This window comes from Delphinus delphis, chromosome 5 (genome assembly GCF_949987515.2).
Source record: "Delphinus delphis chromosome 5, mDelDel1.2, whole genome shotgun sequence".
Lineage (NCBI taxonomy): Eukaryota > Metazoa > Chordata > Mammalia > Artiodactyla > Delphinidae > Delphinus > Delphinus delphis.
The window spans coordinates 103,680,132-103,693,359 of NC_082687.1; the positions used below are offsets into that span (position 1 = coordinate 103,680,132).

The 13,228-nt window shown below is 35.4% G+C and overlaps 1 protein-coding gene across 2 annotated transcripts in view; it reads right to left on the reverse strand.

Annotated features, from left to right (window-relative positions):
• The window catches only part of CENPE (centromere protein E), a 73,731-nt gene that overhangs the window by 17,329 nt on the left and 43,174 nt on the right, over positions 1–13,228 (reverse strand). Inside the window, exons 34-42 of one of the 2 annotated variants that reach the window (XM_060011818.1) lie at positions 12,971–13,129; positions 11,705–11,863; positions 10,732–11,022; positions 9,961–10,119; positions 9,473–9,764; positions 7,384–7,487; positions 5,193–5,411; positions 2,818–3,015; positions 1,947–2,150 (exon numbers count right to left, since the gene is read on the reverse strand). In XM_060011818.1, coding sequence (XP_059867801.1) covers positions 1,947–2,150; positions 2,818–3,015; positions 5,193–5,411; positions 7,384–7,487; positions 9,473–9,764; positions 9,961–10,119; positions 10,732–11,022; positions 11,705–11,863; positions 12,971–13,129 — 1,785 coding nt within the window. Of the gene's footprint in view, positions 1–1,946; positions 2,151–2,817; positions 3,016–5,192; positions 5,412–7,383; positions 7,492–9,472; positions 9,765–9,960; positions 10,120–10,731; positions 11,023–11,704; positions 11,864–12,970; positions 13,130–13,228 lie in introns of both variants that reach the window. The other variant, XM_060011819.1, reaches the window with a different exon arrangement.

Here is a 13,228-nt window from a genome sequence, read left to right on the forward strand (position 1 = left end):
TTTGTGGTTTGCGTCAGTTCCTGAAATTTCAAATGATGTTGGATGTTGGTGATGAGAATAAAAGAATAAAGGCTGGAGAGCATTCGTGTTGATTTGCAAGATGATAATCTTACCTTATTAGATCAGTACTAATGTATGAAGAAGAATCCGAAGAATTGTGCAGGTTAAAGTTATTATGTATGTTATGACACATATCATATCATATATAAACATCAACTGACATCTAATAGCAGAGCATAACCAATAAACTTAACAACAAGCTATTTTCATTCCAAACCTCAGTGGTTCCAGGGAAAATCATTCACTGACTTTTGGCAATTAATCTGAAAACCTTGTATTTCTGTGCAGGGAATAATGATCAACCAATGTCTTCTTTTACATCAAAGCCTAACTAACTCTGAAATTACTCATATCATCTTTTTACTTCCTAATTCCTAAGGGATGTACTTTTTTGCTCTCATCATGGATGCCTTATTGGTCTTACCTATAAATTTCTTTGTGGTTTTATGGCAATTCTGTCAGACTTGGATCCTAAATTAGCTGTGTTCTTGCTGGCATCCTGGACCCTCCATGGCTCTAGACTATGGACCTCCCACCATACAGAATTACCAGTTCCTTCTTTCAGGGTGCTGGAAGAAGCCACATATCCATGCTGATCCATGCTGATCCCCACAGCAGGAATCCCTATTTTCTTTTCTTTTCCTTTTTATTGAAGTATAATTGATTTACAAAGTTGTGTTAGTTTCAGGTGTACAGCAAAGTGATTCAGTTATACATACATATGTATCTTTTTTTTCATATTCTTTTCCCTTATAGCTTATTACAAAATATTGAGTATAGTTCCCTGTGCTAAACAGTAGGACCTTGTTGAAGGAATCCCTACTTTCTAATCACAACTGGGCCTTCAACATTACAGAACAACATGGAATTATATGGAAATTATCTTATCCAAACATCAGTTATGCTTTTTTCCATTGACTGTGGACTTTTTTTTTTTTTTTTAAACAGCTCATTTACTATTTTGCTTGGGGTATTCAACAAATGGATGAACAATCCAGCCACAGGAAAACATTTTTTTTAAACATTATCTATATTTCAATGTGATTTTAGTTTCCAGATGAAGTTAAAGTCTTTGTCTGGAAATAACTACCCAAATGTAGGAATCTAAAACTAATATTAAAAGCTGTAATATTAATCCAGGTCCCTTTGTTCCAATTACATATAATAACAAGCAACTTTCTGATTACTGCATATTTTACTAGGTATATGAGATAGGGATTACTTCAGAAAGTAGAATGAATATTCTGAGCAGTGGAAAGTAAAACAAATCTATAAACTGGTCGTAAGCCATGTTGGTTCTTATGAATCTGTCCACTAGGACTGATCACCTTGGGAACAATGATTACAAACCACATTTTTGAACATCAAAGTTGAAGGATCAGGGCATGTGACAGTGACACCACTGCGACAAAAAGCATGTGAGGCCTTATTAATAAAGCAGCTGGCTAGGCTTGTCCAGGGCTTTCCTACGGTTGCTGCCTGTAGCCCTGAAACAGGCTCATGTCTCACCTTGTCTGAGCCTACTTGGGGAAAAGGCTCAATTCCTACAGAAGCAGTGAGAAGTGAGAAAAGAAAGAGGAGAATTGCAAGAGGATTCCGGATTCCACAGATTCCAAATCTGTGTGTAACAAACTGATTACTACACACCAAGATTTTGTTATAGTCTTTACAAGTATAAATATATATTTAATTATCCTAAGGAAGTGTAATACATTAGAGGCAGAAGATGTTTTACATAGTCAAATTTTTTTCACAAAGCCTATACAAATAAATTTTAAGAAAATACTTAAAATGAAGTTGCTTTAAGTCTTTTTACAAATGAGGTATAAAAATTAAAGCAGACAACAACAAAAAGAATGAGGTAGCACAAGAAAATTACTACTTACAATTATTTTGTTATTATAGAAGTTATTCACTTGAAAAATACTATCAGTTTCTTTCTGGATGCCATTTTTAAGCTTTTCTATATCAAAATGAGCATTCAACCACTCTTCCAAAAACCGGGTCATTTCTTTTCTATTGCTTAGTACTTGCTGAAATTCAGTCTCTATGCTATGGCAATCACTTTCTGAAAAATCCTTGAGAATTTCCTGAGAAAAATAAGCATTGAATCACATGAACATTAGAAAAGTTTTAATCTAAATATCATAAAAAGGGGAAAACACCTTATTGAACTCTTATTCTTAATATTTTGAAGTACTGTAAATATAATTCTAATTTAAAACTTTAGTTATTTGATAATAAAATTTTGGTGTATAGCCTATAATGGAGGCACGTCTACAAATCTGCATGTTAGAATTAAAATCCCTCAAAACTATAAAACTGTGACTAATAATCACAAAATATGAATTGTTTCTGGATGTAGTTTTCTGTGCATAAAACAGGCTGCACATGGTTTTGGGAATTGAATGCCAGCCTCCTACTGCTGAGAGAGAGCAGGACACTTCATGCAGAGTTGTAAGAAAAATGTTTCTGACTCCCAGTCACAGACCTAGGAAGTTTTAGAAGCCATTCGGAAACTTATCCTGGGGTTCCATGAATTCCCACTTGATGATATTACATCTATTTTCTGTATCTTTGGGGTTCTGAAAGGAGGCTAGACTATTACCTGGCACTCTTTACAACTGGCCAGCTGTCATTCTGCAACTGATTTTTAATTTTTGGTAAATAAAAATGACTCTAAACATATGAAAAGGTACTTTTCTACTTGATAAAAAGGCTTGGAATCTAATTAAACCCATTTTAAACAAATTGTACCTCAATATGCAGATCCATACTCTGGCTCAATTTGAGGCCCCTTGATTCTCTGGGCGGTACGTCATAATCTTGTTGAAGGTGCTGTATTTTAATTAGCAGTTCATTTTGCTTTTCCACTTCATCAATAAAAGCCACTTCAAGTTTATTGATGGATTCATGTTGTTCTTCCTTTATCTTTGTAACATGGCTTAACACATACTTGCAGAAAAACATTAAACAAATTGGGAAATGAAACTTGTACCACATTTAGATGAAGTTTTAAACCCCTGAGACTATGAGGCAGGATGGCATCTCTTATTATCTATATCCTCTGGTAAGTGAGGGAGAAGGAAAGAGCCTCTCTCTATCCCCAATTTTCTCTTCTCAGTAACTTGGGAGAAGAACTTCCAGGCCTCCATCTAGTTCCATATTTCTGACTTGCCCCTGGATATACCTCATGGATGTCCTATAGTTACCTCAAATTCAATAGATTTAAAATGAAAAAAAAAAAATAAATAAATAAAATGCACATGATTCCTTTCCCTAGAAACCCACCTTTGCCTATTTACCCCCCTTTTGGTTAATTATGTCATCAATCACCCAGTTCCCAGCTAGATACCTGAGATTCATTTTCAACATCCTCTGCCTACTTTGATTCGGTAACCAAAATGGGTATGACATGTCCCAAGATTTACTTGTCAAGCATATTTACATGTTTGGCTTTAAGGTGACAATAGTTTTTTTTTTTTTTTTTTGCGGTACGCAGGCCTCTCCCGTTGCAGAGCACAGGCTCCTGATGCGCAGGCTCAGTGGCCATGGCTCATGGGCCCAGCTGCTCCGCGGCATGTGGGATCCTCCCGGACCGGGGCACGAACCTGTGTCCCCTGCATCGGCAGGCAGACTCTTAACCACTGTGCCACCAGAGAAGCCCAAGGTGACAATAATTTGAATGCCATATGCTTCACGGATCTCCTCAATAAGTTCTGGATATCTGATTGCCAGGGTTTGTGGAAGAATATCAGGGCGTAAGGGGCAATTTACCTAGGAAGGGCAGATACCAGCTCCCTACTTCCTTAACATCCACCATTCCTTAACTCTTATAATTTGGCCTTTTCCTTAACTACTCAACTAAAACTGCTCTGACAAGATGTCACCAGTGAGCTCTATTATCAACAAGTTGAGGAGATCTCTTCAGTCCACATTCTAGCTGACCGAAGCATCTGCCACTCTTGACTACTTCATCTTTGACGTACTCTCCACTGACTTAAGTAATAGCACTGTTGCCTGGTTCTTTTCTGTCACTTTGACTTTCCTAACCTTGAACCCATGAGTTGCTCTTTTCTGCTACTGTCTCTTGCAGAACTATCTTTTCTGGAGTTTGGATCTTACCCGAACATCTCCCCAAACTCTCATTCCTCTATTATGTTTTCCGGGCGAGCTTACACATGTTGTGCAATCTATCACCTATATGAATCCCAAATCTATCTTTAGTCCTGACTTTTCTCCTGACAAGCCTCAGACTCTCGACTAAATGCCTGCTTGGTCTCCCGTCTTAGACGTTCTGTCTTAGGTATCTCTACCTCAAAACATCTCAAACTAAACACCTAATCTCTTTTCCCTCTCTATCTCAGTTAATGGTACCACTCTCCACAAACCTGGCTAAGCCCAAATCCTGGGACTCAATCTAAACTTCCCTCCTGTACCTCCACCACCAATCACACCAGCTACTATGTTAAGCTGCCAAATGTTTCTTTGATCTCGTCTGTCCTCCCCATTCCTATGAATCCTTCCCTAGCAGTAGAGTCGCTCATAATAGCGCATCTGGACCACTGTAACTGTCTCTTATCTCTTCTCTCTGCCACTAGGCTTATCCTCCACAAACTCATTTCTTCTCTGTCTGCAGTGAAGTATCTAAAATGATAATCTGATCATGCTACAGCCACCACCTTAAAATAACTGTCCAACGGCTCTGCCTCATTTACAAAAGGAACTCCAAGCTTTATCGTTTGAGTCTGTCTTCTACTACAGTCTTATCTTCCTTAACTTTTTATCTGGTATGTCATATAATCTAAATGTACTTCTATTGCTACACTTATTACCTGTTTATATGTCTGCCTAACTCACTATGAGATCCCTGAGATGTTATTCATACTTGTCTCCTGAACACCTGGACAGTGTCTAGGCCCATAGGCAAAGCTCAGGTTTTGTTGAAAAAACAGGTCCTAGGTGCATTGAGGATCTTGCACACACTGTTCTTAGACCCACATAATCTTTAATTCAGTAGTAAATACACTAAATAACAAGTATGTCAACTCTCAAAGCAGGACTTAAACACTAAAGTTTGTAATAGAAATTTACAGTGATATTTACAAAGATAGTACTAAAAAAGATGGTACCTGAAGTTTCTTCATGACTCTATGAAATTCCATGGAACATCTTTGGTTTGCAGTGAGAAGTTTTTGAATTTGCTTGCTTTGTGGACATGGAAGTGCGAGGTTTGCTTTTACTCTAATTGAAAGCTCTTTTTGTGTTTCGATTTCCTTCTTCAAGTCAAGAGACAATCTATTTAAGCACTCATAATGATTATCCATCTCTGAGTATCTCTTAAGAAGCTCCTAAAGAAAATTAGAATTTATTCAATTTACCAATTCATTCTAATTTAAGAAGAAATAGTCTCAGCCCTAGGATTGCAACAAAACTTAATTCTTTAATACTTTTTGTAGGAGAAAAATAAATTTCGACCTTTGTGTTTATAAACAAAAATGAACTCTTTTGTTGATTTTGGATTATAGAAATTATTGTGGAAATTTAAAAGAATTTAAACAAATATAACAAAGAAAACCAGAAGCAACCATTGTTATCATTTTGCTGCATTTTCTTTTGGTCTTTTGAACATCCATGATTTGAAGGAGCATTTATTTACAAAGTCTGAAGAGAAATGTGAGTGAATTCAATCTAGTATGTATTGTAGCTCAAGGCTGAATGCTGGCCTCTATGTACAGAAGGCAGTGTAAGTGAGCAGATACGTGACTAAGAATCAAACTAGTTATATGTCAACTTGGTGGAGCCTCTTCACGTATTTCTATTATCTGCCTAGAATCCGAGTTTTCTAACCTGTTATCAGAGTTTGTGTTCAGGTTCTAGCTCTGCCACTTGCTGACTGGGGAAACACTGAGTCATTTTCACCACGACAAAATGAAGACTACAATAATTGCCACAAAGTTTCCTAGGGGATCAAATATTAAATAATATCTATATCTATGCAATCTATAAAATATATAGACATTATAGTTTAAAGGAAATAAAATTATATTTGTAAAAATGCTTCTATGCCCAAGTTTCACTTTGTCAGACCTGGTTTCAAACCCTGATTCTACTAATTTACTACCTATGTGACCTTGGGTAACCACTAAACTTCCTCTCTGAGCCTCAGTTTGTTTGTTTATAAATGGAACAATAAAACCCATCTCATGAGGTAAAGCACCCAGTACAGTGCCTGCATGTGGAAGACACTCAATGAGCCTAGGCCCATCAACACAAATGACGAGAGGCCAGGCAAGTGATCCCTTGGTCAGAGTACAGGTGGAAGAACACATTAAGTTCAAGTTGCTACAGTCATGTAATAAATAACATGTTTAGTTCAGGGTGTTAAGTTATAGAAGGGGCTTCTGACAAGAACGAGCTCTCTTTTTTATAATTTAAGGAAAAGCTAGATAGATGTTCAGTAATGTGGGATGTTGGAGGGGGGATTCTTCCTTTAGTCTTAGAATGAATCACATTATGGCATGGAGCAGCACTGTATGGTCATTCATTTGTACTTTTAAGAAACACATACTGAATGCTGATTCCTGTCAGGAAGTTTTCTAAGTGATATAGCCATAACCAACACAAAAAAGTTTTTAGGGACTTTGCATTCTAATAGGGGTGAGAGTAAATCTGTTGGCTTTACCCTCAATATGTATTCAGAGTCCGAACACTTCTCACCAGTTCCGCTGCTACCTCTTTGGGCTGAGCCACCATCACCTTTGCCTGGATTACTGAAATTAGTCTTTCAAATGGTCCTCCTGCTTCCACTCATTTTCAATAACATTCCTTTAAAATGTAACTCAGATCATGTCTCTCTGTACTCAAAATTGTCCAAGGGATTCTCCATCTTACTCACAGTAAAACCCAAAGTCCGCTTAAGGCCCCACAGCCTGCCTCTTCCTCATTAACTCCTGACTTCACTTCTAACCGGCTATCCTCCTTCTTGATGTTCCTGGAACCCACCAGGCAGGCTTCTGTCTCAGAAGCTTTCTACTTATTGTTCCCTCTGCTTATATTGCTCTTTCCCTGTATACCTGTGTGGCTTGATCCTTTACCTTTCTCAGGTGTTTGCTCAAACATCACCTTTCCAGTGAGGCCTGAAAATCACAAACTCCTCTGTTTTCTGTGTGTGGTGTATGCACATATATATGTACACATATACATACTTGTACTAGATTATAAAGTTTAGAAAAATATTGAGCATTATCTATTCATTCCACATTAGGCCTTTGGAAGGGTATTACAAATAATCATTTGTAATATTAACAGGAGAGCACTTACTTTTATCCTGAAGCACTTTTCTCTCAGGCTTTCTATAAGGTGTTGGTTTCCATCACACAGTAATTTTTTTTCATATTTTACTACCTCTCCGTGGTTCTGTTGATTCTGCTTTGATACAAAGAAATAAGCAAGGCTTCAGCTGTAACTATAGTAACATATAATGTCTAATCATATACTTTGATTACATTTTTATATCTTTTCAATAATGGAATTAAATATCACACATGTAACTCAAAAGCAATGTTAAAAATACTCAGAATATGAATAACAGTAACACTAAGTCTTATGCTGAGTGACCTCAACTCACTGGAAAAAGTGACCTCAACTCATTGGAAAACCTTCACATATTTTTTGAAGATAGGATTTGTTGCTTTACTATCTACAGTTGCAAATTGGATTTTAGATATATCTCTGGTTCCTACTCTTCCAAATCTCTGTCTTAGAATCACTGCTGCCAACTCATATATGCTAGCAAAACCAAGTATACTACCTACGGTGTTCCAAGCCCTGTTCATATATTCTTTCCAGCACCCTGGAACAGAAAATTCATATTCTGTTTATATTTTGTATTTCTGATTAAAAGTGCAAAATAAAACATTGTTCAATAAATATTTTTTGAATGAATTAAGTCTATAAATTTAGTTAGAGCCCACATAAAGGTGATTTCCAACTGTCTGAAATTTCTACTGAGATTACAAGTGGTATTGCTTTCCATTTTATTATTTCTTTACTATGAGATAATGATGGACATGAGAATGAAATATGAAAATAAGATTTTTATAGATTTCATACAATTTCTTATTTGTCTGAATTTTATAGAGGGATTCAGTTCAGTTCTTTAAGATATGTGATTCTGAATATCTATAAATAGACATATTAGTAGAACTTCCTTTCTTATACTCATCTTGCTTTTCTTCCTTCTAACTTCACTAACAAGAGCCTATGTTTAAAACTCTATCGTGTAGAGGTAGAGAAATGAGATATTTAATCTTTTACAAATATTTCTCCACTGAGAATAATGTTATTTCCTGGTTTAAAAACCCTTTTAAAAATTACACTGAAGAAAATAGTCTGCTTTATTTAGCAATTTATTTCTTAAAACTAAAGAATTGGGAGGGGAGTTTGGGGGAGAATAGATACATGCACATGTATGGCTGAGTCCCTTTGCTGTGAACCTGAAAGTATCACAACATCGTTAATCGGCTAGACTCCAATAGAAAATAGAAAGTTAAAAAAAAAAAAGGTATTTTCTGAAAAACAAAAACATTAATTTGAAAAGATACATGCACCCTAATGTTTATAGCAGCATTATTTACAATTGCCCAGATATTGAAGCAACCCAAGTGTCCATCAACAGATGAACGGATAAAGAAGATGTGGTATATATATATATATACACATACACATACACATTCACAATGGACTACTACTCAGCCATAAAAAAGAATGAAAATTTCCCATTTGCAACAACATGGATGGACTTCTAGGGTAATATGCTAAATGAAATAAGTCAGACAGAGAAAGACAAATACTGTATGATATCACTTACATGTGGAATCTAAAAAATATAACAAACTAGTGAATGTAACAAAAAAGAAGCAGACTCACAGATATAGAGAACAAGCCAGTGGTTACCAGTGGAGAGAGGGAAGGGGGAAGGGACAATATAGGGGTAGGGGATTAAGAGGTACCAAACTATTACGTATGAAATAAGCTACCCGGATATACTGCACAACATGGGGAATAGGCAATATTTTATAATAACTATAAATGGAGTATAACCTTTAAAAATCGTGGATCACTATATTGTACACCTGTAACATATAATATTGTACATCAACTATACTTCAATTAAAAAAAATGTTCTTACCAAAAAAAAAAAAAAGTGGTAATATCTGAATAACATCATTTTGGCTTCTTTTAAAACTGTATTTTCTATTTGTGTGAAAAATTATAATTAATAGTTTCCCTCATTATTCTTTACTGTTTGTAGACGTTTCCAGGAAATATAAAACAAAACACTGTTACCCTTTCCAAGAAAGCTTGATTCTTATAAATAGTTACTAGATAGGGGAAGATTCTGAACTCTCTCTAGCTATCATTTCTCTCAATGTTTCTCTGAATTGGTCTCTTTCCATTTTGAGAGACTCTTTTATTCTCTTTAGCTCATCTCTTTCCTTAGCTACAATTCTTATTTCTTCAAGGCTTTCATACGGTTTCTTGGTCAAGTGTAAGTTATCCATTGCTACATTTTGCACAGATAAATTTTGGGCGTCAAATTGCTTCTTCAATTGTTCCATTTCATTCACTTTTTTATGAGTTTTATTGACATCTTCTTCCATTCTAACAAGTTGAAGCTCTTTTCTCTGAAGTTCTGGTATCTTGACATAATTATAAAACAAGTTAGAATGCGAACAGAATTCCTTTAAGAAAGGAAAATAGTGTCTATGTATATGTACATATAGTATAGTACATGTACATATATATCTATATTGACATATCTGTATCTATGTCCTTTCTCATTCCATAAGTAATTTTGGGTACAGTTATTCCCCCAAAGAAGAGAACAACACATACCTTTCTTGGTAATTCGTCTTTTGATTTATTTAAATCCTTCTGAATATTTGAAATCTGAGGTGTCTTTTCTGAAACTTTCTCTCTGAATTTATCAATAGTTTCTTGGTGTTCTTTCAAATGCATATGGGCAATTTTTAGTTGCTCTTGTGTTTCCAGATCCTTTGTTATTAGAAGAAATTGAGAAATATAATATAAAGGCACATTACCTTTTCTTAACAATGAACTAGTTAAACAAAATCTCAAAAAACACATGTTCATAGTTAAAAACAACCTCCATGCCACCCCCAAATTAGAACAGTACAAAAGGACATAAAGTCCAAGTGTCTGTCCCTAGCCTCACCCATCGCAGTCCTGTCACACGCTGAACTCTGCCACTTATCTTTCAAATTTCATACCACTTGGACATCTTTCTAAATCAGTATCACATAAAGAGTGTCCCATTCTTATGCTTAGTTTTCTACTATACAAACGAACACCACTTAGCCAGTGCCTTACTGGTAGATACTTGGATTGTTTCTGATTTTGTTCATCACAAACAATGTTGTAGTGAATGCTGCTGTATTTCTGTCCAGATATGTGAATATATTGGTAGGATGAATTTCTACAAAAGTGCTGTAGCAAATGTATATGTTGATAATTTTTAAAATGCTATTGTCAAACTGCTTCCCTAAAAGGTTATAACATTCAAATTTTCACCAACAGTATCACTTATTTTCAAACTTCTTACAGTAAAAACATGTTTACTTGACAGGAAGAAAGAGCACAACTCACTCTAGCTATGGCTTCTTGCAGGTCTGCCTTGAGTAGGTCTCTCTCCAGTTTCAGAGTCTCTTCTACTCTCCTTAGGTTATCTCTTTCTTTCATTACAGATTTCATTTCTTCAAGGTTTTCATGAAGTTTCTGAGCCAAATTTAAGTTCTCCATTTCTATTTTATCCAGAGTTAAACTTTGGGCCTTGAATTCTTTCTTCAGTCGCTCTAGGCCACATATTTTTTTCTGTGTCTCACTAACCTCTTCTTTTAATTTAAAAAGTTGATGTTCATTTGCTTTAAGTTCTTGGACCTTAAGATAATCGTAACGTTAGGATTAGATGGCTTCTTAGGGAAGGATAAAGAATAGTTTCTAAGCTGATTAAGACAGCTTTCCCATGTCACTCATTAATATTCTGTGTAATTCCATACAGGATTTACTTTTTTTTGTGGTGTAATTTACATAACTACACACTAATCTTATGTGTATATGGCTCAACTACTCTTGACATATGTATACAGCTATGTAACTACAACTCAGATTAAAATACAACTCAGAATTAATACAGAACACTTACTTACCTTACCATAAGGTTCCTATGTGCCCCTTCCTAGAACAAACCACTATTCTGACCTTTTTCATCCCAGATCAGTTTGCCTACTTTTAAACTTATAAATCACAATGTATTTATCCGTTCCCCTGTTGATAGGCATTTGGGTTGTTTTCAGTTTTTTTGCAATTATGACTGAAGTTGCTGTGAACACATTGGTATGTCTTTACGTGGAAGTGTGCACTTTCTTCTCTTAGGTACGTAGCCAAGGAGTGGAAATGCTGGGCCACACGCAGGTATATGGTTCAGTGCTAGTAAAAGCTACCAAGCTGTTTTCTAATGTGGCTAAAGCATTTTACATCCCTCAGGGATTTTAGGCATTACTTTTTATTCTAGGAATAAATCAGGTATCCAAACATATAAGCGTCATGACCCCCTCAATACCTTTTCTTGTAATTTAGCATTTGAATTTTCTAAATCCATTTGCATATTTGATATTTCTTCTGTCTTCTCATCAACAATCCTTCTGAGTTTATCAATAATTTCCTGGTGATCTTTCAGATGCATGTGAGCAATTCTTAGTTCCTCTTGTTTTCCAAAGTCCTTTATTATTAGAAAAAAATTAAAAACCAATGATACAGCTTAATGTTAACTAGTATTTTCTTTTTAATGAAAGTGATACATTTTCTTAGTAAAAATAATACATTTCTTATTTCTTACTCCACATATTTGATGTTGTTAGAAAGTTATTGACCTCCCCACAATGTACTCATATTTTGCAGAGGTAAACATGCTATACACATACTATTCTACAACTTGCTTTTCCCCCTAAGAGTTATTTTGAGCTTCCAAATTAGAACATTCAAATCTATTTCATTTTTTTAAGGGTTGCACGTATCCTGACATATTGCTTATAACTACCCAGTTTCCTTGTGATAGACATTTAGGTTATTTCCTATTTTTTGTCACAAATTGCTATAATGAACAACCTTATGGTATATGTGTGTGTGTGTGTTATGAATATACACACACATACATATTTTTCTTTACCTTAAAAAGTGAAAGTGTACATGTAAAGTCCATGAAGAAAATGCTGGTTACAGAATTTAAAATGTTCAAAAATAATACCAAATTACCTGCCTAAAAGGCTGTATCCTGTTCCTTCTCACCAAAAGTACCACTCATTTCAAAGAAGCGTTCACTGATGTAAGGAAAACATCACATTAACTCGCTGGGAAGAGGAACGAGTGTAACTTACTTTAGCTTTTGTTTCTCTGAGGATTTCACTGAGCTGGTCTTGCTCCATTTTGAGGGTTCGCTCCATTCTTCTTAGGTCATCTCTTTCCTTAGTAACAGATTTTATTTCTTCAAGGTTTTCTTGAAGTTTCCGAGTCAACCTTAACTTCTCTGTTTCTATGCTTTCCAGGGTTGAATTCTGGGCCTCTAATTGCTTCTTCAACTGCTCTGTTTGATATGTATTTTCCCTGAGATCATTTTTTACCTTAAGAAGTTGACGTTCCTTCTCCAGAAGTTCTTGGATCTTGAGATAATCATACAATAAGTTAGGATATAGATAGATATAGAGAAAAAGCTAATAGTTTCTAAATTGAATACGTAAGTCTCTATGTATATTAGGCTAACTGATATCCTGTTTCATAACACAAAAGACTTGATTCAAACTCTCAGTTACTTAGATATTAGTAGAAATACCTGTGCTTTTAAGGCAGTATTTGTGTTTTCTAAAGCCTTTTGAATATTTGATATTTCATCTGTCTTCTCTGAAACAATTCCTCTGAGTTTATCGATGGTTTCTTGGTGCTCTTTCAGATTCATTTGGGCAATTCTTAGTTCCTCTTGTTTTTCCAAGTCCTTTATCATTAGAGAAAGAAAAATAGTACGTCCAGAATAATACAATTCAACCGTGTGTGAAAGGTACAGGGTAAGAAGTAAAAATTCCCCCCTCCTTAG